Source organism: Leptopilina heterotoma, unplaced genomic scaffold (assembly GCF_015476425.1).
Source record: "Leptopilina heterotoma isolate Lh14 unplaced genomic scaffold, ASM1547642v1 Lhet_281, whole genome shotgun sequence".
NCBI classification, from domain to species: Eukaryota; Metazoa; Arthropoda; class Insecta; order Hymenoptera; family Figitidae; genus Leptopilina; species Leptopilina heterotoma.
This window is the reverse complement of record NW_025110988.1, coordinates 463745-491317: the sequence shown is the minus strand read 5'-3', so window position 1 is coordinate 491317 and position 27573 is coordinate 463745. Positions and strand designations below refer to the sequence as shown.

The window sequence follows — 27573 nt, the reverse complement described above, 5'->3', positions numbered from 1 at the left end:
CTAATATTTATGAAAATAATTGAATTCTTGTGAAAAATGTTATTTTTTTGAAAATTAATTTTAATTTTTGTAAACAATTTCATTATTTATAAAAATAATTGAATTATTTGGAAGAATTTATTTAATTTTTTTAGAAAATAATTGAATTCTTGCGAAAAATTAAAAATAAATTAAATTCTTTAGTGCAGTTTTATTAAAATTCTATTGAAAAAAATTGTTACAAATATTAAAATTAAAATAATTAAATTCTTGCAAAGTATGTTATTAGATTTTTTTAAATAATTGAATTCATTTAAAGAAATTTTATTAAAATAGTTGATGTTGAAAATATTTGAATTTCAGAGAATGAATTTCATTATTTGTGAAATGTAATTGAATTCTTGCAAAAAATTTTTGAAAATAATTACATTTTTCGAGGAATTTATCTAAAATTGTAATTTTTGTAAATAATTTAATTTTATTTGGAAAAATTTTATGTAAATTTAAATGATTACAAAACATGAAGATAACAATAACTCCGAGTCTTTGACTCGGAGTTATCGATATCTTCATGTTTTATAATAATAATTTTTATAAGTTGTCAAATATCATAAAGGTTTGAATTTGAAATTTTTTGAAATGCTTAATTCCTATGGAATAATAATTTTTAAATATTTATGTAAAAAAGAATTTATTTGTGTTTTGGAATAATTTTACAATTAAAAAAATTCGTAATTAAATGTAATAGAACAGTTTTTTTGAGTATCTTATAATTTTTAGAGTGAATCAGAATATTCTTTAGAGTCAGGGAAAAATTGAAACTTTTGTCTGAAAATCAGGGAAAAGTCAGGGAAATTCTGGAAGTTTTTTATTTTAATAATATTTTGACATTTCTATTATGATTTGAGTTTAATAATAAGTTTGGTTGCAATTTTTTTGCAAAATGCGTATTTCATTCAAGTTTTGCAAATAAATTAAAACAAAGCTTATTATTAGACTCTACACTGTAAAAAGAAAAGTTCAATTTTTTTTTTATTTTTTCAAAAAGTACCAATTTTGGTACTAAATCGTAATTTAGTTCTATTTTAATACCGAAATCAGCTTTTTTTTACAGTGATAATCATAATAAAAATGTTAAAATAATATCAAAATATAAAACTTGCAAAATTTTCACTGAATGTCCACGGAAATTCCATGGAATTTTTCGACGTGGGGACAATTTGATATTTATTTTAATTATCTAATTACAGGAATTTAGTAAATTTATAAGTAGTATAAATTTGGTTTAGTCAGACAGAATAAAAATTCTGTTTTGGTTCTGCAATGTTTACCAAGTAATTGCAGAACCAAAAGAAATTTTTATTTATTCCAAATATTATTTTCTCAGATAACAAAAATACCTTCAAATACACCACAAAAATCCATAGCCTCCTCAATTGCTCTATTAACACCAAAAAGAATTTCCTCCTTCATTGACTTAATATCCTCATCGTCTTCCAATTCATCAGCATATGGTTTATCATTCTTAAGACGTGGCACAAGTGTGGACATTCCAATAATATCGGTCAACAATCCAGTGACTAAACGATCCAAACCATCGGGATCCTCAGGCTCTAATGAAGGGACATAATAAAGATCAGGTTCACGAAGTTCTAACGATGCTTCAAATAATGGCTCCCTCTGCGAAACTGGATCCATATTTTCCACCAGATAACTAAGACTACAACCCACTGTTTTTCTCAACGATTCCATCACCATATCGTCAATAAATGCCACATACTCCTTCCACGCCTCATTATCAGTGTCAGTAATTTCAAAGCACAATTGATTTTCCCCCAACAGCGAATGAATCTCGTCGGCTGCATTTTTGATATCTTTATAACGTTTTGAAACTTTCTCCACTCTCTCATCAAGCGATAGAAGTAAATCTTTACGATGATCCTTCCTCTCGATTAGGGGCGTTCTTATCCAGGACTCAAAGATACTTTGAATTTTATCGACATTGATTTGACTCGCTTTTACCCGACCCCAAAGATTTTCCACCAGAGAACCTAATTCACTTATATAATCATTGAGGCCTTTGGATTTCCAATATAGTTCCTTCTCACCTCGAGACACGAGGGAATCTACTTTGGCGACCTCATGTTCTATCAGATGAAATTCAACGCGACGGGATGTCTTGCGAATATTGTTGTACGATATCACAGTGCCTCCCAATAATGTTCGATAGTTGCGAAACATTTCTGACGCCTCCGACACCTGAGTTAGAAATTTAATTTAATAAATAAATTTTTTCCATTTTTCCCCATTTTTAATTCTTTTATTTTTTGCAGACTTTATGTTTTTTATATAACAATATAAATCTATATGAATAATCGTTGTATTTCGGTAATTTGTTCGCAGTTTGAAGTTAGTTGCAATTTACTTTTTTGTTTCCTAACTATTAAAATAATTTTTCTTTTTAAATGTTTAAAATTTTTAAATTAATGTACTGAAAATCATTAAATTCTTGGAAAGTATTTAGGTATAAAAAAATTTGAAAATAATTGAATTTTACGAAGAATTTAATTATTTTCAATAATTGTAATAATAAAATACTTTAGTCAATAAAATAATTGATTTCTTCGAAAATTGAAATTATTTTTAAAAGTCTTGTAGAAATTCTCTAAGAAAATTCAATTATTTAAAAAAAGTAATTGGATTTTTCACAGAAGTTCAATTATTTAAAAAAAGTAATTGAAATTTTTGCTGGAATTCAATTATTTTAAATACAATTTTAATTGTATTCCAGGGAAAATTCAATTATTTTTAAACATTTTTTTAAAATTCTTCATAAGAATTCAATAATATTAATAAGAATAAATTTTTCACAGGAATTCAATTACTTTAAATACAATTTTAATAAAATTCTTCTCAAAAACTCAATTATTTTTTTAAATTTTGCAAAAATACAATTATTTATAGAAATAATAAATTTTTCACAGGGATTTAAATATTTAAAGAGGTTTTAATAAAATTCTATTCAAGAATTCAATTATTTTCAGAAATATAATTAAATTGTCGATGTACTGGAAATCAATTAATTCTTCTAAAGTATTTATAAAAATATTTATAAAATAATTGAATTTTATCAGGATTTCACTTATTTTCAATACAATTTTAATTGATTTCTTCGAAAATTTCAAATATTTTTTAAAATAATGTAAAAATTCTCCAAGAAAATTCAATTATTTAAAAAAAGTAATTGGATTTTTCACAGAAGTTCAATTATTTAAAAAACTTTTAATAAAATTTAACTCAAGAATTCAATTATTTTTAAAAATAATAAAATTTTTGCTGGAATTCAATTATTTTAAATCCAATTTTAATTTTATTCCAGGGAAAATTCAATTATTTTCAAACATTTTTTTTTAAATTCTTCGAAAGAATTCAATAATATTAATAGTAAATTTTTCTCAGGGATTCAATTACTTTAAATACAATTTTAATAAAATTTTTCTCAAAAACTCAATTTTTTTTTTAATTTTGCATAAATAGGGGAACATAGTCTAGGTCGGCCACCTTTTTGACTTTTGTTTATAACTTTTTTTTAAAAATGAATTTGGACAATTGAAGTATATGGTTGGAAAGTCCTGTTTAATAGGAACATTTTTTCTGTACAAAGTAAATTGACAGGTTTAAAAATGAAAAAGTTATAAAGATTTAAAAAAAAAAAAATTTGTAGTCCAGGTTGGCCATTACAGTCAAGGTCGGCCATGTTTAAAATTCAAAGGGCATTAATCGTTAAAAAATAAAATAACATGTTTGGAGTTACGGAAAATTGATTCTTTATTGTTTACAGTTTGTAACTTAATGAAATAACAAAATAATAACAATAAACAATATAAAAAAATAAATATAAATAAAAAAAAGTTTTGCACTAAAATATTAATAAAATTAAATAAAAATATTAATAAGATGATCAATTATATTATGAGTTATACAGAATTGCAGTTTTTGCAAATGAAGTAGCTCGTCCTCAACTTTGCGCATTTTAAACACATAGTGGCCGACCTTGACAGTAAGTAACATTACCGAATTGTTGTAACCATAAAGAAATACGTTTCGGGATTCGATTTTTTACTTTGTTTTCCTTTCAACCATGAGTCCCACAAATTTTCTGCATACTTGCCTTGACGATTCAATTTGTTTTTTATCTTTTATTAATGGTTTTTCACATTATGCACAAAACTTTTTTTGAGCTTTTTTTGTACCGACGTCACAGAAAACACAATTTTCGATTTTCCGAAAATGTAATTGAACAAAAAGTTAGGTTTCACTAAGACAAGCTTCGACAAAAATGCGCGTAGGTGGCGCTAGTGAACTTGACAAAAAAACGCGAGTGGCCTACCTAGACAGTAGGCCAACCTTGACTACATTCCCCTACAATTACTTGTAGAAATAATAAATTTTTTTGCGGGGATTGAATTATTTAAAGAGGTTTTAATAAAATTCTATTCTGGTATTCAATTATTTTCAGAAATAATTAAATTATCGATGTAGGTACTGAAAATCAATGAATTCTTCTAAAGTATTTATAAAAAAATTTGAAAATAATTGAATTCATTTCAAGAATTTCATAAACAATTTTTTTAATAATTGAATTGTTTCGAGAAAATGTGATTAATATTGTATTGAAAATAATTTTATTCTTGGCATGATTTTTATGAAAATTCTTTAAAATAATTAAATTGTTTTGAAGAATTTATTTCAAAATTTTTGAAAATAATGAAGTTTTTTTAAAATAATTATTACTGAAAATTTGGAAAGTAATTGAATTTTATCTTTTAAACATTTTAATTAGAGTTTTTCTAAATAATTACATTTTGTTTGAAGAATTTCATTGAATTTCATAAAAATAATGTAATTATTTAAAATAATTTTAATTGAAAACTTTGAAAATAATTGAAATTTGTTGCGAAAATAATTGAATTTTTATTAAAACTCTTGAAAATAATTGAATTTAAATAATATTTTTAAAAATAATTGTATTCTTTCGGGAAATTTTATTAAAATTGTATTGAAATAATTGAATTCCTCCGAAGCATTTTATTATTTAAGAAAATAATTGAATTCTTTTGTAGAATTTTATTGCGTTTATAAAAATATTTTAATTCTTGCGAAGAATTTTCTTATTTATGAAAATAATTGATTTCATGAAGAGGATTTTACAAATCATAAAAAATAATTAAATTGTTTCAAAGAATTTTATCTGAATTTTTTGAAGAAATTTTAATAAAAACTTTAAAAATGTTGACTTTTTAAAAATAATTTCATCAAAACTATTGAAAATAATTGAATTTATATTAAAATTATTGAAAATAATCAAATTTAATTAATATTTTTTAAAAATAATTGTATTTCTTTAGAGAAATTTTATTAAAATTGTAGTGAAAATAATTGAATTGGTTTAAAGAATTTTATTATTTATGAGAATAATGTAGTTCTTGCAAAAAATTTTCTTTAAATTTTTTAATAATAATAAACAAGAATATTTAATATTATGTACTTTATGAGTGAATTCTTTAAATTCTAAAATTTATGTATATTTTTGTAAATTAAAATTGAAAACTTGCATTTAAAATAAATTAGAAATATATTGTGAAGTACCTCGAGGGCGATTTTTGGAATTTCTCTATCACACATTTGAATGAGATAAGTGACCTCTTTCAAAACAGCAAGTAAATCCGGATCAAAATTTAAACTCAAAACGGAAACTGTGTCTCTCGTTAGTAGAGATCGACTTAATCCTTTATCGATGAATCTCGGAACGATTATTAACCATTCATTAAACAGAGAATCCTCTCTTTCATTCAATATTTTCGTTAATCTCTCATATCGAACTATTATATCTTTACCCACATCGCATTCAACAATCCTGCACAATAAAATAAATTGTAATTAGACTGTAACTATTTTTTAAGTAGTCGAAGATAAATTTGGTCAGACAAGTTTGTTAATAGTGAGGAGTCAGAAAATTTTTCAATTATAAAAGTAGTAAAATTTAATTTTAATAAGAAAAAATTTTATCGAATTCGGAATATATTAGTAAATAGATAAGTAAATAGAATATTTATTAAAAATTTCTATTTATGTCTTTTAAGGTTTAGTCAGAAAAATCTTTGTTTATTCTAATTATTGTATCAGTATTAGTTTCATTGATAAATTTGGTCAGATAAGATATTTTTTTTTCTAGTTTTTGTCTTGTGGAAAAAAAGTTGTCAGTTCATTAAATTCTTTCCCTGGTGTATATTGGAGAAAAAGAAAAAAAAGTTTTTAATCAATTCAAACTATTTTTCTTGAGTGAAAATTTGATAATATTGTCAAATAAGAGAAAATTGGTATTTTTTTTTGATAAATTTTTGATAACTCACGGATGCTGGAGAGATTTGAAGGCTTGAATTGGGTGATCGATTCGCTGCCTCAGCATACTCGTAAATTGTAAACCGGCAGCCAATGGGGGAAGGTTACTCATGGCTCCTCGTGAACCCAGATTAAACAGGACTTCTATCAGAGTCAGCTCATGCTTTAACAGTTCCAGGATACGTGAATAGCGTTTCGTGAACTGCTTACAAATCACTGGACGCTCTAAAACTGATCCCGCAATGTTTATCAACTGCAATAAAATATATTATTTCTAAATCACCAAAACCGGAAAATTACCAAATAAATGCAAAAAGAAGTTTTTTCTATTTTCAATATTCATTTTAGTTTTTTCTAAATTTTATGTTATCATTTCTAAACTAATTTTAATTTATTTCTAATTCTATTCTAATTTTACTCTAATTCTATTATTTTTGCCTAAAGTTTTAATTCAATTCACTTTTAATTTTAATTCAATTGGATTTTAATTTAATTTAATTATTCTTTTCGATTTTATTTTATTTCTTTGATAATATTTTTGTAACAAAATTCGTACCTTGAAGACACTTTCTAAATTATGACAATCGTCGAATGCTTGACACAAAATAGAAGCCAATTTACTATCGAGATCGATAATTGAAGAACTGAATTTTTCACAATCAATGGCAAATGATTCGTCGTCTGGTTCGAGTACATCGGTCGATCTTGTTGTGAATGATGTGAAAAGTTGTTGAAACTCCTTATAAACACTAACAATTCTTGCACTCAACGACCTTCCCAATATGCCGCCGACTTCGACTTTTTCCAATTTTGAAAATTCCAAAACTGTATAAAAAAGCCATTCAATATTTGCCAATCGTTTCAAAAATGCATCTAAACGTTGAAAAATCACATTTGGATCAAATTTCCACGGTGGCGCTTCTTCTTTCATTCCCGGCTCATGTTTTCTTAATTCAAATTGCCTTTTAAATTCCTCGAGAACGTCTGAAATTGTTTATTTGAAGGAAGAAAAATTAAAAATGAGAAAAAAAAATAGAATAAAAATGAGAAAATATAGGAGAAAAGGAAATGGAAAAGAAGAGAAGAGAAAAAAGGAAAAGAAGAAAACAGGAAGAATTATAGCAAAAAAAAACAAAAAAATAGAAAAGAAAAAAAATTAACAAAAGGGAACAAGAAAAATAGGAAAATAGTGATATAAAGAAAAAAAGACAATGGAAAATTAAAAGCTAATAGGAAAAAAGTAAAAGAGGAAAAAAAGGAAACAAAGGAAAAATAAAACAGGAGAGGAAGGAAAAAAATAAGAACAAAGAAAGCAACAAAAATAGGAGGAAAGGAAAATAGAAACAATAGAAAAAAAGAAAATAGGAAAAAAGGATGAGAATGGAAAAAAGTATAAAAAGAAAACAAAGAAAAAAAGAGAAGAAAAAAATGAGAAAAAGGAAAATAAGAAAGAAGAAGGCAAATAAATTTGGAAATAACAAAAATAAATATAAAGGAAACACAAAAAATAAGAAAAAAGAAAATGAGAAGAAAATTACAAAGGAAATAGGAAAAAAATGAAACTAAGGAAGAAAAGAAAATGAGAAAAAAGGAAACAAAGGAAACAAAGAAAATAGAAATAAGAAAAAATGTAAAAAAGGAGAAAAAAGTATAAAACAATGAAAATAAAAAAGAGGAAAAGGAGAAAATAAGATAAAAGAAAACAAAGAAATTTAAAAAGGAAGAAAATAATGTAAAACTAAAAAAAGAAAAATAGAAATAAAAAACATAGAAAGTAGGAAAATAAAAAAAGGGGACAAAATAAAATAGGAAAAAAAAGTAAAAAGAAAGCAAAAGAAAAATAAAACAGATAAAAAAGAAAAACAAAGAAAATTAGAAATTAAATAAAAAGAAAAAATAGAAAAAAAGGAAACAATGAAATCAGAAATGAAAAAAATCATAGGAAAACAAAGAAAATAGGAACAATGAAAGAATAAAAATAGAAAATCAAGAAAAAAAGAAAGAAGAAAAAGTAGAAAAAAAGAATGAAAAAAAGGAGGCAAAGAAAAAGGAGAATAAATAAAATGGGGAAAAAATAACAAAGAAAATTAGAAAGGAAATAAGAAGAAGAAATATAATAAAAGGAAACAAAGATTTAAAGAAACAATGAAAGCAGAAAATAAAAAGAAAAGAAAGTAAAAAGGAGAAGAAAAAAAAGAGAAAAAGGAAAATAAGAAAGAACAAAGTAAATAAATTTGGTAATAACAAAAATAAATATAAAGGAAACACGAAAAATAAGAAAAAAGTATATTAGAAGAAAATTACAAAGAAAATAGGAAAAAAAATGAAACAAAAGAAGGAAAGAAAATGAGAAAGTAGGAAAAAATAGGAAATAAAGGTAAAAAAATAGAAAACAATAAAAATAAAAAATAGGAAAAGAGAAAAAGGAGAAAATAAGATAAAAGAAAACAAATAAATTTGAAAAGGAAGAAAATAATCTAAAACTAAAAGAAGAAAAATGAAAATAAAAAAACATAGAAAGTAGGAAAGTAGGAAAAGAAGAAAAAGGGAAAAAAAAGAAAAATGGTAACAAAGAAAAAAGGAAAAATTGAAAATAGAAAGAAGAAAAATAGAAAATTAAGAAAAACAGAAAGAGGAAAAAGAAGGCAAAGAAAAAAGAAAATAAATGAAACAGGGAAAAAAGAACAGAGAAAATTAGAAAAGAACTAAAAAGAAGGAATAGAAAACAAGGAAACGAAGAATTAAAGAAACAATGAAATCAGAAATGAAAAAATCAAAAGAAAGCAAAGAAAATAGGAACAATGAAAGAAAAAAATAGAAAAGCAAGAGAAAAAAGTAGAAAAATAGAAAGCAAAAGGAAGCAAAGAAAAGAGAAAATAAATAAAACAGGAAAAAAAAACAAAAAAAATCGATGATATTGAAAATAATCGAAATTAAAAAAAGATGAAAAAAAGAAAATAGGATTAAAGGAAACAAAGGAGGTAGAAGCTAAATAAGAAAAAAATCAGGAAAAAAGGAAAGACAACAAAGAAAATAGAAAAAGAAACAAAAAAATAAAAAATGGGAGCAAAGAAAAAAAGTGAAAAAGAAACAAAGAAGATCGAATAGAAAGAAAAAGAAAACAGAAAAAAAATTTTCTTTTACTTTGAAAATATATATATTGTGTAAGCAAAAAGGAAAATGAATTCCACTGGTGTTGATATGGTTTACTTTAATTAAAATTTTAAATTACCTCGACAAACTTGAACCCTCTGTAGAGCTTCATCAACGTCACTCTGAAAAATTAACGTTGGATCGAGAAAGCGTCGAGCTTCTTGAATCAACAAATTAGAAATTTGACGCAGCATGATTATTAATTTTGACGAGTTTTGATAATATTTTGTCTTCGCCCATGCAAGGCCAACGGCATGAATAACAATTGCCATTAATGGTTTTGCCTCGGCAAAATCAGTTTCCTCAATGGATTTGAAAAATTTTGCCAATGGCGATAAATAGAGAGACAATTCTTTCGACTCGGCCAATGATGAGACAATATTTTCGAAAAGCGTTCGAAAACATGGAAAATATGCGCTTTCAGTGAGCTCTAAAATTTTCGCCATTTTCTTCACTCGCTCCTCTCGCAATTGATCGAAAATGTATCTGCAATTTTTTGTTATTCATTTATTTTATTTTTTTAGACGACTTTCATTAATTTTTACGTTTAGTACTTTTTAACTATATTTGTATTTTTACTTTACTATTATTTTTTGCTATTACTAATTTTACTTTTAGTATTTTCTATTATTAATATTTTTACTTTCACTATTTTTTTACTTTTAGTATTTTTTAATATTAATATTTTTACTTTCTCTATTTTTTACTCTTAGTATTTTTTTACTATTACTATTATTACTCTCACTATATTTTTTACTTTTAGTATTTTTTTACTATTACTATTATTACTCTCACTATTTTTTTTTACTTTTAGTATTTTTTTAATATTGATATTTTTACTTTTACTATTTTTCTACTTTTAGTATTTTTTTACTATTACTATTATTACTCTCACTATTTTTTTTCTTTCAGTATTTTTTTACTATTACTATTATTACTCTCACTATTTTTTTTATTTTTAGTATTTTTTTAATATTGATATTTTTACTTTTACTATTTTTTACTTTTAGTATTCTTTTACTATTACTATTATTACTCTCACTATTTTTTACTTTTAGTATTTTTTTACTATTACTATTATTACTCTCAGTATTTTTTACTTTTAGTATTTTTTTACTATTACTATTATTACCCTCACTATTTTTTTACTTTTAGTATTTTATTAGTATTTTATTTTTTTTTTAATATTAGGTACATACTATTTTTACTTTCACTATTTTTCTACTTTTAGTATTTTTTTACTATTTATTCTTTTGCTATTTCTTTCACTATTTTTTGGTATTTTTACTTATTTCTTATTATTATAAAAAATAATATTTAATTCATTCTCCTAAAAGTTGATAAAACAAGATAGAAAATTAATTTTTTTATTTTGGAATTTCAAGTAAAAGAGCAAAAAAAAAATGTGAAACCTCAAGTTTGCGAGTCTTTTGTTCCAAAATTCAATTTCAACGTCGGGAGTGGGATTTTGTCCATTTTCAAAAGCCGAACCAGATTCTTGTGTAACGACATCGTTCACCAAATAAGCCCATTTAATCACCACACCTTCTATTGAACTTTTGAGATATAAATCGACCGCCTGTGGTCCTTCGGTGGTAACCAATCTTTCAACTTCTGACACTTTCTCGAGACCTGCTGGCATTGGAAGTACAGTTCTTCCATTCACCTGACCCTTGACCTGGCAATAAAATCATATTTATTTACAGCATTTTTTCACTTATTTCGTGATCGTATATAAACTCCTATTTTTCCCTCGAAACTTGTTTAATAAAATTTTTTGAGAGGAAAAAAAAATTAAAAAAAGAGTGGAAAATAAAGAAAAAAGATTTTATTTTTTAGGAAAGAAATTTTTTTTTAAAGAAAAATAATTCAAATAAAAAACATTTCTGTTTAATTTTTTAGTAATAAAATATATTAATCTGTATAATTATTATTGATATTTTTAATACTATTAATATATTAATATTAATAATATATAATAGTCAAAAAATTAAAATTTTAGTAAAAGTAAGAACAGTAAAAGAGGAAAAAAATAAGAAATAAATAATAATAATATAAAATTAATAATACTATTTGCTAAATATTATCAATAGGTAAAATATTATAAATATAACACATTTTTTGTAAAAAAAATTTTTTTTTGTCTTTTTGGAAGAAAAAAGATAAAATCATTATTCTCGAAAAAGAATTTACTTGATAAAGGGTTCCTCTTAGGGAATAAACGTGTCTATTGATGTCCTCAAGTGCCACTTCCGGAAGATTTTTGTGATTCTCTTTTTTACTGAGGAGAGGAGAGAAAATATTGTCGACGAGAGTGGCGAGCTCGTCGACCACTCGGTGAGACAAGTCACCGGTGATGAGCATTGACGAACATCCATTCTGATCGTTTGGCACTGAAGATATCTTCACTTTTATCGTGTAAATTCCTGACGAAAAAAAAATTTCATTGAAAAGAAAAAACTAATTTTTTGTTCTACAAAAAAAATTGATAATATTTTTATTTTTACTACAATTTCTTATTTTCTACAAATCCTTTTAATATTATCTTTCTTTTTTTTCTCCTTTTTCCTTCTGGTTTGAACAACACTTTTTTTAATTTAAAAAAAAGAGCGCAAAATCAGCTAAAATAATGATAAAATTTTTAAAAAATTTTGTCAATGTAATAAAAATTAATTACTTTTGAATAATGTTTGAAATTTAAAAAAAAAGGAATTACCTTTAGTCCTTTGACATGGAATTGGAAATCCACAAGAAGGAATTAATTGCGCATTTGGCGTGAGCACAACGAAAAGTGCAGCTGGAATTGGATTGTCCAAAAAATCCAAAACACAATTTCGATGTTCTTCAGTCAACAGTAAACGTCCCCATTTTTCCGGTTTCAGTTTCAACGATTTTTGCACAATCGATCCAATGAATTCCAAGCGAAAATCCGTCGGATTTTCCGGACCCGACATTTCTTTTCACAGGGAAAAATAGTAGAAATAAAAAAAAAATTATTATTAAGTCAAAAGAAAAAATTACTATCACTATTAAAATTTTTCACTTATTTCTTTTTACATTTTACTCGATTCACAAAAAAAATTGTCTATATTTAAATTTTAAAATATTACCTAAAATAATTAATTTAGAAATTCAATAAAATTTCAGTTTGCAATTAAGTTTTCAGACAAAAAAAAAAACTAAAAAGAAAAGGAAATATTAAACGAAACTCTAGAATCGGGAATCTAAAAATTATAAAGTGAAATAAACAAATAAGAAAGGAAAAATAACTTTAAAAAAATAATATTAGGAAAAGAATAGATAGTCAAAAAAAAAAATAAAATATTATAGGAAAATCAGGATTCTAAAAATTAAAAATTAAAAATTAAAATTAAAATAATTAAAAAATCTTAATTAAAATATATTTTTTTCATTTAAAATCAACTAAAATAATTAATTTGTAAATGAAATATAATTTCAATTTGAAAATTTAAATTTTATTTAAATTTTCAACTAAAAAAGAAACTAAAGGAAAAGAAAATATTAAGTGGAAATTTAGACTAGAAATTATATAAAATAAAATAAAAAATTAAAGCAAAAATTTCAAAAAAAATAATAATTTTGGAAAAAATAGTCAAAAAGAATATAAAATAATATATGAAAATCTAAACTCGAAAAATTATAAAGTAGAAGAAAAATACAAAAAAGTAAAAATTATAAAGTAAAGTAGAAAAATAAAAAAAGAATATAAAATTTTTAAAAAATAATAAGAAAATTAATAGTTTGAATGAAAAGAAAATATTAAACGAAAATCTAGATTCTAAAAATTAGAAGAGAAATAAAAATATAAGAAAAGTCAAAATTAAAAAAAAATATTTTCTTTATTTAAAATCAACTAAAATAATTAATTTGACAATTAAATAAAATTTCAGTTTGAAATAAAACTTAAATATTCAACCATTAACGAAACTAAAAAGAAAAGAAATTATTAAATGAAAAGTTAGACACTCAAAATTATAAAGTAAAGTAAAAAAATAAAAAAGGAATATAAAAGTTTTAAAAAAGTAATAAGAAAATTAATAGTTTGAAAGAAAAGAAAATATTGAACGAAAATCTAGATTCTAAAAATTAGAAAGAGAAATAAAAATATAAGAAAAGTCAAAATTGAAAAAAAATATTTTCTTTATTTAAAATCAACTAAAATAAAAAATTTGCAAATTAAATAAAATTTCAATTTACTATAAAACTTAAATTTTCATTTCAATCAAAAAAGAAACTAAAAAGAAAACAAATTATTGAACGAAAATTTAGACTTTCAAAATTATAAAATAAAGTAAAAAAATAAAAAAGGAATATAAAAATTTTAAAAAAGTAATAAGAAAATTAATAGTTTGAATGAAAAGAAAATATTAAACGAGACTCAAAAATAAAAAAGTAAAATAAAACAGTAAAATAAAAAAATAGGAAATAAAAGTAAAAATTAAAAAAAAATAACAATTGTAAAAAAAACAGTAAAAAATAAATGAAAATTAAGAGAAGAAAATTATCAAAACAGCAAAAAACCAAAAACACTTTGAAAGAGAAATATCAAAAAGTTTATGTCACAAAAATTGAAACCAGAAAGAAAGTGTATTTTTCAAAGCTTTGATCGTAAAACACTGAGAATATAAAAATGAATGCACTTGTTTCATTATAATCACCAGGCAATAGGGTCAAATAACCAGGCACAGAAAGTACGACCGTTAAACCAAAATTCAGTCATTCTGAAATGATCGTGTGCCTTCTATGTTTAATGCATACTTTACCAATCTTAATGTCACGAAAACCGCAGAATATTCTCTGGCAAAAACAATTGACGTTGCACGCGATCATAAGTTCGCGTTTTGCACACAGAATATCATATCATATTCACATTGGTATTTCGCGAATCAATCCAGTAGTAGAAAATATTCTATCGCCAATGCGGTCGCATCACAAAATTAAAAAAAAAAATTCCTCAAAAAAAAAAAACCTTTTTATACTCACCGTCTGAATTTTTCGATCTCATACTGTTTTAGTTATAACTGAAATGTTTGTAAACTAAAAAGACAATTTTTTTCTAAAAGAGAAAAAACTAAAAAGAAGAAAATTAAAACGAAAGTTATTAATTATAGATTTTCTCTAGAGAAAAAACGAGAAATTTTCGTAAATTTAAATTCCCAATGGGGAGGAATATCGAAGTTTCGATCAGAAATTGAGAAACAATACTGGAGTGAATTTCATGAGGAATGAAGAAAGCATATATGGGGAGTGTCAACCGGTACCAGGAGTTGAACATTTTGTTTGGTATTAGTGGCAAATGACGAAACCATAAAAATATTTTTCAGTACCGACAAGTTCAGCTGTGCGAAGAGAGGACTTTAATATTTTTTTTCTTTTTACCAAAAAGCAGTGAGTAACTTACTGAATTTTTATTAATTATACTAGCAACAATTCGCGCTACTAACTTTTTGCGGTAAAATTAACAATGTTAAAAATAATAGAATTTAAACCTTTATAATTCAAAATTTTTGTTGAAAACATTAGAAAAAATCCAATTTTGGAAAAATTACAAATAATTGCAGAAATTCAATTATTTTCAAGAGTCATAAAATTCTTCTCATAAAATTCAATTCTCTTTTAAATTTAAAAAATATTCTCGTCAAAATCGCAATTATCTTTATAAATAACAAAATTCTTCCTCAAAGTTCAATTATTTTCAAATCAATTTCAAATTCCCAAAAATAGTACGCAAACATTTAATTATTTTCATATAAAAATTTCTCAGGAATTCAATTATTTACAAATTTTTTTATAAATTCCTTCGCAATAATTCAATTATTTTTATAAATAATAAAATTTTTTTTAAGGAATTAATTTATTTTCATAAAAAAAATTTAAAAATTGTAGAAAATAATAATTGATTTGAAATAATGAAAATAGGTTTGAAAAATAATAATATTGAAATCATTTAAATATTCCAGAAATTTATTTTTATAGTAATTTTTTTCAGAAGTCAATAAAAAAATCTATCAGAAAATATTTTTACCCTTTTTGAAATTTTATTTTTTATGAAAAGTGGTAGATTTTGAAAAACAATGTGTACACTGAAAAAATCTATTTGATTCAAATAATCGATTACTTTTCTATTATGAAATAAATATTTACTTGAGTCAAGAAATATTTATTTGAGTGAAGAAATATTTATTTAAGTCAAGAAATTTTTATTTAAATCATTTAAATTTTATTTAAACCAATAATTTTAGTATTTGAAGTAAATATATATTGAACCATTTAATTGACTCAAATAAAGGAAGCAATTATATAATTCAAGTAAATATTTAATTGATAGTCAAATATTCGGTTATTTCAATCAAATAAATTTTTTTTCAGTGTAATTTTGTAGAAAAATTTTTTTTTGTATCCACAAAAAAATTGACGAAAAATAAAATTTATTTCTATTAGTTTTAAAGCATTTTTTTCTTTTAGAAAAAAGCTGAGTTCTTAGTTTTTAGAATTCTAAAAAATACTTTTATTATTCAATTTTTTTACTTCAAAATTCACATGTTTATTTTTCTAACTAATTTCAAATCAAAATTTTATCTTTTTTTTAAATTTTTTTTTTAATGAAAAAATAATTATTACCATTTTTACGTTTAGTATTTTTTTAATATTACTATTTTTATTTTTACTATTTATTTATTATAACCAACGATTTTTACTTTTAATATTTTTTACTATTACTAATTTTACTCTTAGTATTTTTTTAATATTATTATTTTTACTTTTACTATATTTTCTTACTATTACTATTTTTCTTTCAGTATTTTTGAACTTTTGGTATTTTTTTACTTTCACTGTTTTTTACTTTTAGTATTTTTTTACTGTTACTATTTTTAGTTCACTTGTTTATTTTTCAAACTAACTTCAAATCAATATCTTTTTTATATATATTTTTTTTAATAAAAAGTTTTCTAAAATCTGTTAGAAAAATTGGATAACAATGGAATTTTTTAGCATTTTCAACCTAAAAACAATGTTTTTTTTTCTTAAAAAAAGCTCTAAAAATAGTAAAAATCAATTTTTTCATTTGGCACTTTTTTGTGGATACAAAAATATATTTTCTAAAAAATCAAACAATTTTTACGAACAAAATTTTACTTTTGGTTAAAAAAAAAATGTTTAAGTGCCAAAATATTTTCTGATCAATTTTATTTCAGAAACATTGAATTCCTCTTTAAATAATATTAAAAAAAACAATTTTATGGAATATTTAAATTATTTTCTGGATGTAATTAAAAATAATGGTGAACTGGGAAAACAATATATTTCAATCAAGCATAATTATCTTTGTTATACAGTCAACCAAAAATGATTTTTAAATTAAACATAATAATTTTGATTCAACCGAGGATTCAACATATAATAAGTTTTATTCAATAAAAATTACGTTTAATTAAATTATAAAATATTTTTAAATCAAACATATTATTTTAGTTGGCTATACTTATTTTTGAATTAAAAAAATATTTTCTGAGTTTTCTTCTAAATTTAATAGAGAGAATAAAATTTATTTTTATATTTATTTCTAATTATTATTATTATTATTATTATTTCTACTTTTATGACAAAAATATAATCGAACGACGAATCGAAAAATTTAATTGAAAAACAATTATTATTAAATCGAAAGAGAAATTTTCCCATAAAAATATCGTGAACAGGAAAAAAAGCCTTTAAAGTGAAAAATTTATTGTTTGATGAAAGTTAAGAGAGAAAAAAACAATGCAGGGTTAAAATCCATTGTCTTAGATGGAGAGACAAAGGAACTCATAAGCGATCCCTTCGGAGGATTAAATAATATTTTGATAAGGCCGATACGCCCATTGGTCAATATTTGATATGATGTTCCCAGATGGTGGCCACCATATACCCTCGCTCGACTCCTAAATATATATATATATATATATATACAGACGCTCGTCTTTAATCCTCCCTGTTCATTTTACCGTGTACGAGAGGCCTTGCACGTTTCATTTCGTAGGACACATCTTTCTTCCATTATTGTCACGTCGTTTGGCCAGATTGCGCAACTACTACACTTTCTGGGTTAAATTGTCAATATTCACTATGTCGATGAGGATTATTTTCAGAAAATCTTAATAGAAAACCTTTTTTTACATACACTGAAGAAAGATTTTTTTAATTCAAAAATAAGTAGGCAACCAAAAAAATTTGCTTTTTATAATTGAATTATAAACGTTATTTTTATTTAATCAAAATTATTATGTTTAATTCAAAAATTTAATTTATTGAATTTAATTCAAAAATTTAATTTGTTGAATTTAATTCAAAAATTATGTTTGATTTAAATATATTGTTTTCTCAGTGTAAATATTGTTAATAATATTAAAGTTATTTCTTTTATGAAGAAAACTGACTTTGTTGCTGCATTTTATTATTTTTATTTGACTAAAGAGTTTTTCTATAAAAAATACAAGCTAATATCATTCACGCAATTAAAAATGAAATGACAATGTTTAAAAAAAATAATAATTTGCATATTTTAATACCAAATATTGAGACGAATTTTATGAAATTTTTTTTAATTAATTGGATTCTTTTGAGATAATTATACGTAAATATAATTCAATTAATGTGAGAATTATATTATTTATGAAAATAAAAGATCAAAATAATTAAAATAAAATTTGTAAAAATACAAATTAATTTGTTTCGAAGAAAATTAAGTTCGTACGAAGAATTTATAAAAAATTGTACTGAAAATATTTTAATATTTTTGTGAAGAGTTTATTACAATTTTTAAAAATAACTGTATTTTATCATTTTTGGTTAAACTGTTTAAAAATAATTAAATTCCATCAAGAAATTTTATTCAAATTGTATTGAAAAGAATTGAATTCTGGAGAATCTTATTAAAAAAGTTTTTTTTAAATAATTGAATTCTTTTGGAAAATTTTATTTAAATTGTATTAAAAGTAATTGAATTTATTCCAAAAATTTTATAATTTATAAAAGTAATTGAATTTTTAAGACGAATTCATTAAAAAAGTTTTTTTTTTAATTAATTGAAATTTTATTCAAATTGTTTTAAAAATAATTGAATTTTTTCGAAGACAATTCATTAAAAAAGTTTTTTTTTTAATTAATTGAAATTTTATTCAAATTGTTTTAAAAATAATTGAATTTTTTCGAAGAATTTTATAATTTATGAAAATAATCGAATTCTTGAGACGAATTTTATTGAAAATTTTTTTTTTTAAATAATTGAATTATTTTAGGGAAATTTTATTTATTCTATTGGAAATAATTGAATTTTTTCGAAGAATTTTATAACTTATGAAAATAATTGAATTCTTAAAACGAATTTTATTAAACATTTTTTTTAAAATTGAATTCCTGAGACGAATTTTATCCAAAAAAAAATTTTTTAAATAATTAAATTCTTTTGGGATTATACAAATTATGTTGAAAATAATTGAATTTTTTTGAATAATTTTATAATTTATGACAATAATTGAATTCCTGAGACGAATTTTTTATTAAATTAATTTTTTTAAATAATTGAATTCTTTTGGGAAATTTTATTAAGAAGTAGTTAATGAAAATAATTGAATTTCGACAAATTTTTGAAATTAATTAAATTTCTACGAAGAATTGTATAAAAAACTTTTTAAATAATTGATGTTTAATGGAAAATTTTATGAAAATGGTGTTTTAAATAAGTGAATCGTATCAAAAAGTTTTGGTCAACTTTTTAAAAATAATTTAATTAGATCAAGAAATTTTATTCTAATTTTATTGAAAATACTTGGATTTTATCAAAGAGTTTTATAACTCATGAAAAATAATTTAATTTAAATTTTTATTTTGAAAAAAAAATTCTGTTTAATGGAGAGTTTCAACTATACACTAAAAAAATTGTCTTTGTCTGACCAAACTACTTTCTTCTACTTAGAAAATTAAAATCAAATGCCAAAACTGTTTTATCTTTATAAAAATAAATTTTGATTAATAAAATTAGTTTTTATACTTGAAAAGCTAATTTTTATCTTGATAATTAAAGAAAGACTTCTACTACATTTTTAACTATGTCAAGAAAATTATTTAAATCTTCCATAAAATTATGTTTATAGTAATTTTTTTTAGATGAAATCAATGGTAAAAAAATATTCTGATCCTTTTTAGATTTTTATTTTTCTCAAAAATTGATAGATTTTAAAATCCATCCCTAATTTTGTAGAAAATGTGTTTTTGTATCTATAAAAAAATTGTCGAATGAGAAAATTGATTTTTACAATTTTTCAAGCATTTTCTATCTATAAACAATGTTTTTTCTTAAAAAAATGCTTCAAAAATTGAAAAAATCAATTTTTTCATTCGGTAATTTTTTTATAGATACAAAAACACATTTTTTGCAAAATTACACATGGATTGTAAATTCTATCAATTTTTAAGAAAAATAAAAAACCAAAACGTGTCAGAATATTTTCTTACCATTAATTTCCTCTCAAAAAATTACTAGAAAAATTAAAAAAATAAAGCTTTTATAGAAGGTTTAAAGTATTTTTTTCTATGCTTAAAAATGTACCTCATATATTTATCTGCGCTTAGAAATTATTTCCGTCTGACGAAATATTGTTTTTTCTACTTAGAAACAAAAACAATTGTCAAAAATAACATTTTCCAATAAAATACAAATTAAAAAGAAACAAGAAAACAAATACTTATTCATTTCAGTCTATTTTCTCAATTCTCAAAATTCGAAAAGTTTGGTAAAGAAATAATTTTTTCCGGTCAGATTTTGCGATAATAAAAGTTTGAATATCCCACTGACGTGTTTTATATCCATTTTCTCCGTTTCCTCTCTTTCTGTTTTTAAAATGATTGATAGTAAAGCAGTGCACTTAACTGGCGTCAAGAAAAAAGGTTTCCCATGAAGAAAATTGAAACAGTTTCATGCCAAAAGCACATTTCGCATTTGCTTTCCCCAAAAATAAAAAGAAAAGAAAAGAAAAAAAAGAGAAAAAAAATAGTGCGGGAATTCCCCTTAGAATACGAATATATGTGTATAAAGGTGTATAAAGGAGAAAAAAGTTCCAAAGGTACCGGAAGAGAGGCTTTACCGGTGGAGTCGATTGCGGGGTTGAAAAATGACATTGAGTTCAAAAGCCTCTAAATAAGAAATCACTCTCGAAATGCGCACTTTCTCTCTCTCTCACTCTTTGCCGCACGCATTATTCACTTTTTGAACACTTCTCGTGTGAAATATTCGCTTTTCGGCTTCGATGAGAAAAGTTGCCTATCAATTCATCTCTCTGTGCTCGTCAATTTCTTTTTAAAAATACGCTGGCGAACGTTTTTTCGAGGACATTCTGGCGACACTTCACTTTCTCTTATTAACTTCAAAGGTTTAATCTTTCTTTCTATTTTTCTTTTCTACTTTTTTCGAGGGCAATTTATTTCTGTTAATTTAATCCTAATCGTAACTTTCAACTGTTTTATAAATTTTTTTCTTTTGTTAAAATTTAAGAAAGATTTCATTCTTTTCATTCAGAAGAAAAAATAAGTTCGGTCTGAAGGTTTTTACTTTTTAAATATTCTTTATTGAATTGAATATTCAATATTGACGTAATTTATTTAGTATTTATTTATTATTCGAGTCAATAAAAATTACGTTTAATTCAATTAGAAATCGTCTTACACGCAGTATTGTAATTTTGAAAAAAGTTTTTTAAAATATTAATTCTATAGAATTATTAGTTAAAAGCATGAAAAATTCCAAATTTCAAAGATTTTTTTTAAAATTATTTATATACAAATATAAATAATTTATTGAATAATTGAATGTTAGTTTATGAAAATAATTATTTTGTAATTTTCCTTACTCTAATAAATTGCAAAAGAAAAAAAAACAGATTTATTCATCAGAAGAAATAAGAGAGAAAATGAGAAATTATTATTTTGAGGAGAGATTATGGTTTCCTAAATGAAAGGTCAATGTGAAAGGGGCTTATTTTCTCTTCAGTGAAGCCAATGAGGGAAATTAAGTTTATTTAGGTGGACAAAAAATTATTTCTGAAGAAGGATCAACGAATCTTTTCTTTTCTTTCTTTTTTTTTTCTTTTTTTTTTTTTTTATTTCTTTGCCATTCTGTACTCGCGAAACGTTTTCGAAATTACCGATTGGTAAAATTGAGAGGGACAAAAATTAATTGCGTGTGGCTTTCACCAGGAGGGATTTACTGAACACACACACACACTCATATATATGGACAAGGGATGAAACAAAACAAGGCAACCATCTATATAGGAAAATGAAATCAATCGATTATATTTTGCACCATAGCCATACATAAAACACAACGAATCCTCGCATATATCCACGGTTATTAAATTATCGATTTCGTCTTTTTTTTCCTTTTCTTTTCTCCCCTCACATATGACGAGAGAGAATTCATTAATTTTTCCTAAAAAAAAAAAAAAAATAATAACGACTGATTTTTTGTTACGAAGGATAAAATTTGTTTATTTTTCCAAATCGAGTTTCAAATTCAAAAAAAGGAAATTTAAAAAAAAAATTCTTCAACTAAAATAAAATAATTAAAATATGGAATAGAAAAAATCCTTATTTGCATTTTAATATAAATAATAAAGATAAATATTAAATAGAACATAAATAAAAATAAATGTAATATTTCATTGCTGCTATTTACCTAGCAAAAATAAATATGAAAATTACAGAAAAAATATATAAAAAATAAATAGTTATTAAATATTATATTATAACTTAATAATTAATAATAAATAATAAATAATAATAAGTTATAAATATTTATAACATATATAAATATTTCTGTGCGAATAAATTATTTCGAAAATTGAATTTTGCATAAATTTTGTTGCAACAGCTGTTTGTTAGATAAGCGAATGAATTTCACAAATTTCATGACACCAAAGTGACTCCTAAATTTTGCGGGCAACCAAAACTAGAATATTCAAATGTAGAGCCAGACCGTCTGGTTCTAAATTAAACTCATAAAATGCGGAGGAAACCGCATGATAGTAAGTATTGTAGTTTTGCCGAGTAGAATTGTGTTGCAAAACGACCTCCAACCGTAACTTGCGCAAATTTTGTCAAGTGGAATCCCTTGACAGAATCATAATTAAAGTAATACATTATTTTCGCCCTCCTCCCCCCCAAAAAAGCATTATAAATTAAATTACATCAACAAAATTTCATTAAATTCATTATTTCATTTTGACAATATTTTTTAAAATTACAAAGCTGCGTTTGAGACACAATTGTTTTTTATCGATAAAAAATCTGTTTTTTATTGTTAATTTTTTATATTTGAATGACAGTTTTTTTAATGATATTAAATTGAAACAAAAAATGTATCAACATTGTTTCATAGCAAAAAATTAAATACGAAATAATGTTTATTTTATTACCTAAAAAATTTTATTCTTTTTATTAAATTTTAGAATTTATAAGAATATTCTGAATGTTGGTGACTTTTTTCTTTGTCTCATGAACTATGAAATTACCACGAATTCTAATAAAAAACCTTCAATTTTTTCTATTTTTGACAATAATTTCTTTTAAATAATTTTAATTCTTGAAGAACTATCATAAAATTATTACTTAGAAATTATATAATGAATAATTTTACTTAAATATTTCAATATTAATTCAATTTTACAAATGATTGAAGAAATTCAATTATTTTCGAAAGTAATAAAGTTCTTCGCAGAAATTCAATTATGTTCAAAAATTTTTAGAAATTCGCGTCAAAATTTTAATTATCTTTGTAAATAATAAAATTCTTCTCTAAAATTCAGTTATTTCTTATTTTCAAAAATTATAATAAAATTCTCGGCAAAATTTCAACTATTTTCAAAAAATTTTCTCATTTCAATGATTCTCATCTACTATTTTAATAAAATTTTCCAAAGGAATTCAATTTTAAAAAAAAAAATTTAATAACATTGCAATCAATTATTTTCATAAATAAAAATTCTAGAAAATAATAATTGAATTGAGATAATGAAAATAATTTTGAAGAAGTTTGAATTTAAAATTTTTGAAAATCTTAATTTCTATGTAAAAATAATAATGGTGAAATATTTACAATAAAAAAAGGTATTATTGTTTTCGAATAATTTTACATTAAAATTAAATTAATGTAAGAAAACATTTTTTTTCAGTATCTTTGAGAGTGAATCAGAATATTCTTTAGGGTTCTAGAAAAAGGCAAAATTTTGTCAGGAAATCAGAGAAAAACAAAATTAAATTTTTCTCGCAACCCTGTATTTGCATATTTATTTATTTACAAAGCAAAACTTAATAAATTTTCTCCTAATTTTTAACTTCTTTTTTGCAAATTTTCCTCATCCAAGGAAAAAATGCCTCTATTCATTCCGGTAGGACTTAATCTTTATATATAGGAATGGGGTAAAATTTTCTTCCTCCAATTTAGCTACTTTCCTTTTGGTTAATGCCCTTGGCAAGTGGAGCGTCTGGAAAATTTCCCAAGTTAAGTTGCAAACTCTCAATTTTCTCCTGCTTTAGTCTCTTTAACTCGCCCCCTATTTTTCGATGCTCTCAACAGGTTATACCTAGGTTCTCTAGTACATAGTAAGTTTCTTCCCTTGCTCTTTTTTCGCTCCCTTTTCTTATATATTTTTAGCCTCTTCTAAAATTCTCCATCCAACTTTTTCGCAAAAGGTCCTTGAATTCGGCGCAAGCAAAGAATGTTGATATTGAAAGCGAAAAAATTCATATATATATATATATACATATATACTCGCAATCTCGGTTCTTTTCATTTTTTTTCCTCTTCTTTTCTCTTTTTCTTTACATTAAATTCTCAAGCCGGGAAAAAAAAGAGAAATGAATGAAAAGCAAGTAGGGAAAAAAAGAATGGTTCCACATTATAAAGTCCCGTAAACAAAACTTTATTTTGTAAGGAAAAAAATGCAAAAAGAAAAATTAGAAAGAGTATATTTAATATAATATATATTTATTATACCTAATATAAGTAAATATATATTATTATATTTTTACTACTAATTTTTTTTTCTTTACTATATTTTTACTATTATTTTCTACTACTAGTATATTTATACTTTACTATATTTTTACTTCTATTTTTTACTACTAATATATATAGGTGTTACTTTACTATATTTTACTTTATATATTTTTTTACTATTATTTTTTACTACTAAAATATTTTTTCTTTACTATATTCAGGCTTCGTGTTCGATAATTAATTAAAAAAAAGTAGCTTTAAGATTGAAACAAAAATTGTATTGAAAATAATTGAAATCTTGAGACGAATTTTATTGATATTTTTTTTTTAATAATTGAATTGTATTGGAAAATTTTATTGAAATTGTATTGAAAATAATTGAATTTTTTTATAATTTTATAATTTATGGAAATAATTGAATTCCTGTGAGACGAAATTAATTAAATTTTTTTTTTTTACATAATAGAATTGTTTTGGGAAATTTTATTTAAATTGTATTAAAAATAATTGAATAGTTTTGAATAATTTTATAATTTATGAAAATAATTGAATTCCTGAGAAGAATTTTATTAAAAATTTTTTTTTACGTAATTGAATTGTTTTGGGTAATTTTAGTTAAATTTTACTGAAAATAATTGAATTTTTTAGATGAATATTTTTGTTAAATTTTTTATTTAAATAATTAAATTCTTTTGGGAAATTTTATTTAAAGTAAATAATGAAAATAATTGAATCTCGACAAAATTTTGAATTTATTAAATTTCTACCAAGAAATGTATATAAAAATCTTTTTAAATAATTAATTTTTATCAGAAAATTTTATGAAAATGGTGTTTTAAATAATTGAATTCCTGTGAAAATTGTATTATTTATGAAAATAATTGAATGTTTTCGTAGAATGTTATTAAATTTTCCTTAATACTTGAATTCCTGTGGAAAATTTAATTAAAATAATTTTGAAAATAGTTGAAATTTTGCCGAGAATTTTATTATAATTTTTGAAAATAATTGAATTCTTCAGATGGATTTTATTAAAAATGTTTTTTTTCATAATTGAATTCTTTTGAGAAATGTGATTGAAAAGTACATTTTGAAAAGAATTGAATTTTGATAAGTTTTTGAAATTATTTAAATTCTTATAAATAAAATTATAAAAATCTTTTTAAATAATTGTTTTTTATCGAAAAATTTTATGAAATTTGTGTTTCAAGTAATTGAACTCTTTTGGGAAATTTTATTCAAATTGTATTGAAAATAATTGAATTTTTTTGAATAATTTTATAATTTAATGAAAATAATTGCATTCCTGAGACGAATTTTACTAAAACATTTTTTTTAAATAATTGAATAATTGTTTCGGGAAATTTTATTTAAATTGTGTTAAAAATAATTGCATTTTTTCAAAGAATTGTATAGTTTATGAAAATAATTGAATTCTTGAATCGAATTTTATAAAAAAAAAATTTTTTAATAATTACATTCTTTTGAGAAATTGAATTATTCTTTTCGACGAATTTTATAGCCTTTAAAAATAAAAATAATTGAATTCCTGAGACAAATTTTATTAGAAAAAATTTTTTAAACAATCGAATTCTCTTGGGAAATTTTATACAAATTGTACTGAAAATAATTGAATTTTTTCAAAAAATTTTATAGATTTTGAAAATTATTAAATTCTTGAGACGAATTTTATTAAAAAAAAATTTTTTTTCATAATTGGATTATTCTGAGAAATTTAATTAAAAAGTACATTTTGAAAAGAATTGAATTTCGACAAATTTTTGAAATTAATTAAATTCCTACAAAGAATTTTATAAAAAATCTTTTTAAATAACTGACTTTTAAATGAAAAATTTTATGATAATTGTGTTTAAAATAACTGAATTCCTATGGGAATTTTATTATTTAGGAAACTAATTGAATGTTTGCAAAGCATTTTATAAAAATTTTTTTCAACTAATTTTTTTAACTATTGTCTTTTGGTAAAGTTTGTTTTTAAATAGTAGATATTGAAATTAATAGAATTTCGAAACATTTTTGAAAATAATTGAATCGTTTGAAAGAATTATATTAACATTTTCAGAATTGTTTCTAAGCATTTAATTAAAATTTTTTAGAGAAATTTTTTTTTATTTCAAATATTAGTCACAAATCTAATAAAAAGTATCCAAATCGTAAAAAATAGTAAAATAGTAGGTTTTAGAAGATAAGTGCAAAATTTTTTAGTTACTATTTTTGCTTTACAATTTACAATATTACATTATATTTTGAAATTAAAATAATATATATTTATTTTAACCAAATAATTGAATAAATATTTGTTGAAATTTTGAATTGAAAAGTTGGCTAACTTATTAATTCGTTGAAATTTATTGACGAAGGGAAAGATTTTCCGATGAATTTAATTAAAACGAGGTATTAAATATCCTGCCATTGTGTATTGGATTTCATTTAAATTGAGTGACAAACCGTAAATCAATTTTCGAATGCTTCCAATGTTACTGAAATAGAGTTACGTTTACATTTTCAATTTTAAATAAATCATTTGTTAATCAATTAAATACATAATATGAATTTATACTTTTCCAGAGATAAAGTATAGAATATTAAATTATATTTTCTCTGTATTAACTTAACCAATTGTTAATTTTATTGATTACAGAAACTGTATAAAAGTTTATTTTTTCTAACTAATTGAATAAATTGAATAAAAAGAATAATAAATATTTTTTTTTTTTTTGAAAATTTAAAAAATGTTACAGACAAAAATTACCTGCATTTTTCTCGTCGCTCACTTCCTCTTGTGGCGCCTCCTCATCCTCTTGAGAAGGACCACGAGACTCCATCATCGATCGAAAGAGTAGTTCAAATTCCTCAAGTTTGTCGTTATTTTCATTCTTTGTAAATCTTGATTCGCCAGTTTCCATACTCAAATTCCTTTTCATCAGTTCAAAACTGTCGATACTGCTCTCAGAGTCCGACAT

At 22.6% G+C, this 27573-nt stretch overlaps 2 protein-coding genes across 2 annotated transcripts in view; both read right to left on the bottom strand.

Moving 5' to 3' along the window:
- Positions 1-2136, bottom strand: part of LOC122504169 (dynein beta chain, ciliary) — a 77320-nt gene extending 75184 nt beyond the window's left edge. Inside the window, exon 1 of the mRNA XM_043615102.1 lies at positions 1380-2136. Coding sequence (XP_043471037.1) covers positions 1380-1737 — 358 coding nt within the window. The 5' untranslated portion in view covers positions 1738-2136. The remainder of the gene's footprint in view (positions 1-1379) is intronic.
- Positions 1910-27573, bottom strand: LOC122504182 (dynein beta chain, ciliary-like). Its single transcript, XM_043615120.1, has 10 exons — positions 27363-27573; positions 12251-12490; positions 11728-11960; positions 10947-11212; positions 9614-10020; positions 6938-7365; positions 6393-6634; positions 5629-5896; positions 2002-2238; positions 1910-1942 (listed from the first exon to the last, which is right to left on the bottom strand). Exons 1-10 carry the CDS (start codon positions 27571-27573, stop codon positions 1910-1912), a joined length of 2565 nt encoding a protein of 854 aa, XP_043471055.1.

What these genes read in the sequence shown, in the direction of transcription:
- LOC122504182 (XM_043615120.1), bottom strand. Translation starts at nt 27,573, where the DNA reads ATGTCGGACTCTGAGAGCAGTATCGACAGTTTTGAACTGATGAAAAGG. An exon ending in AAAAGACTCGCAAACTTGAG is followed by an intron (nt 10,021 to 10,946) that starts GTTTCACATTTT and finishes AAAAAATTGCAG; the next exon opens with ATACATTTTCGATCAATTGC. An exon ending in GAGGGTTCAAGTTTGTCGAG is followed by an intron (nt 7,366 to 9,613) that starts GTAATTTAAAAT and finishes AAACAATTTCAG; the next exon opens with ACGTTCTCGAGGAATTTAAA.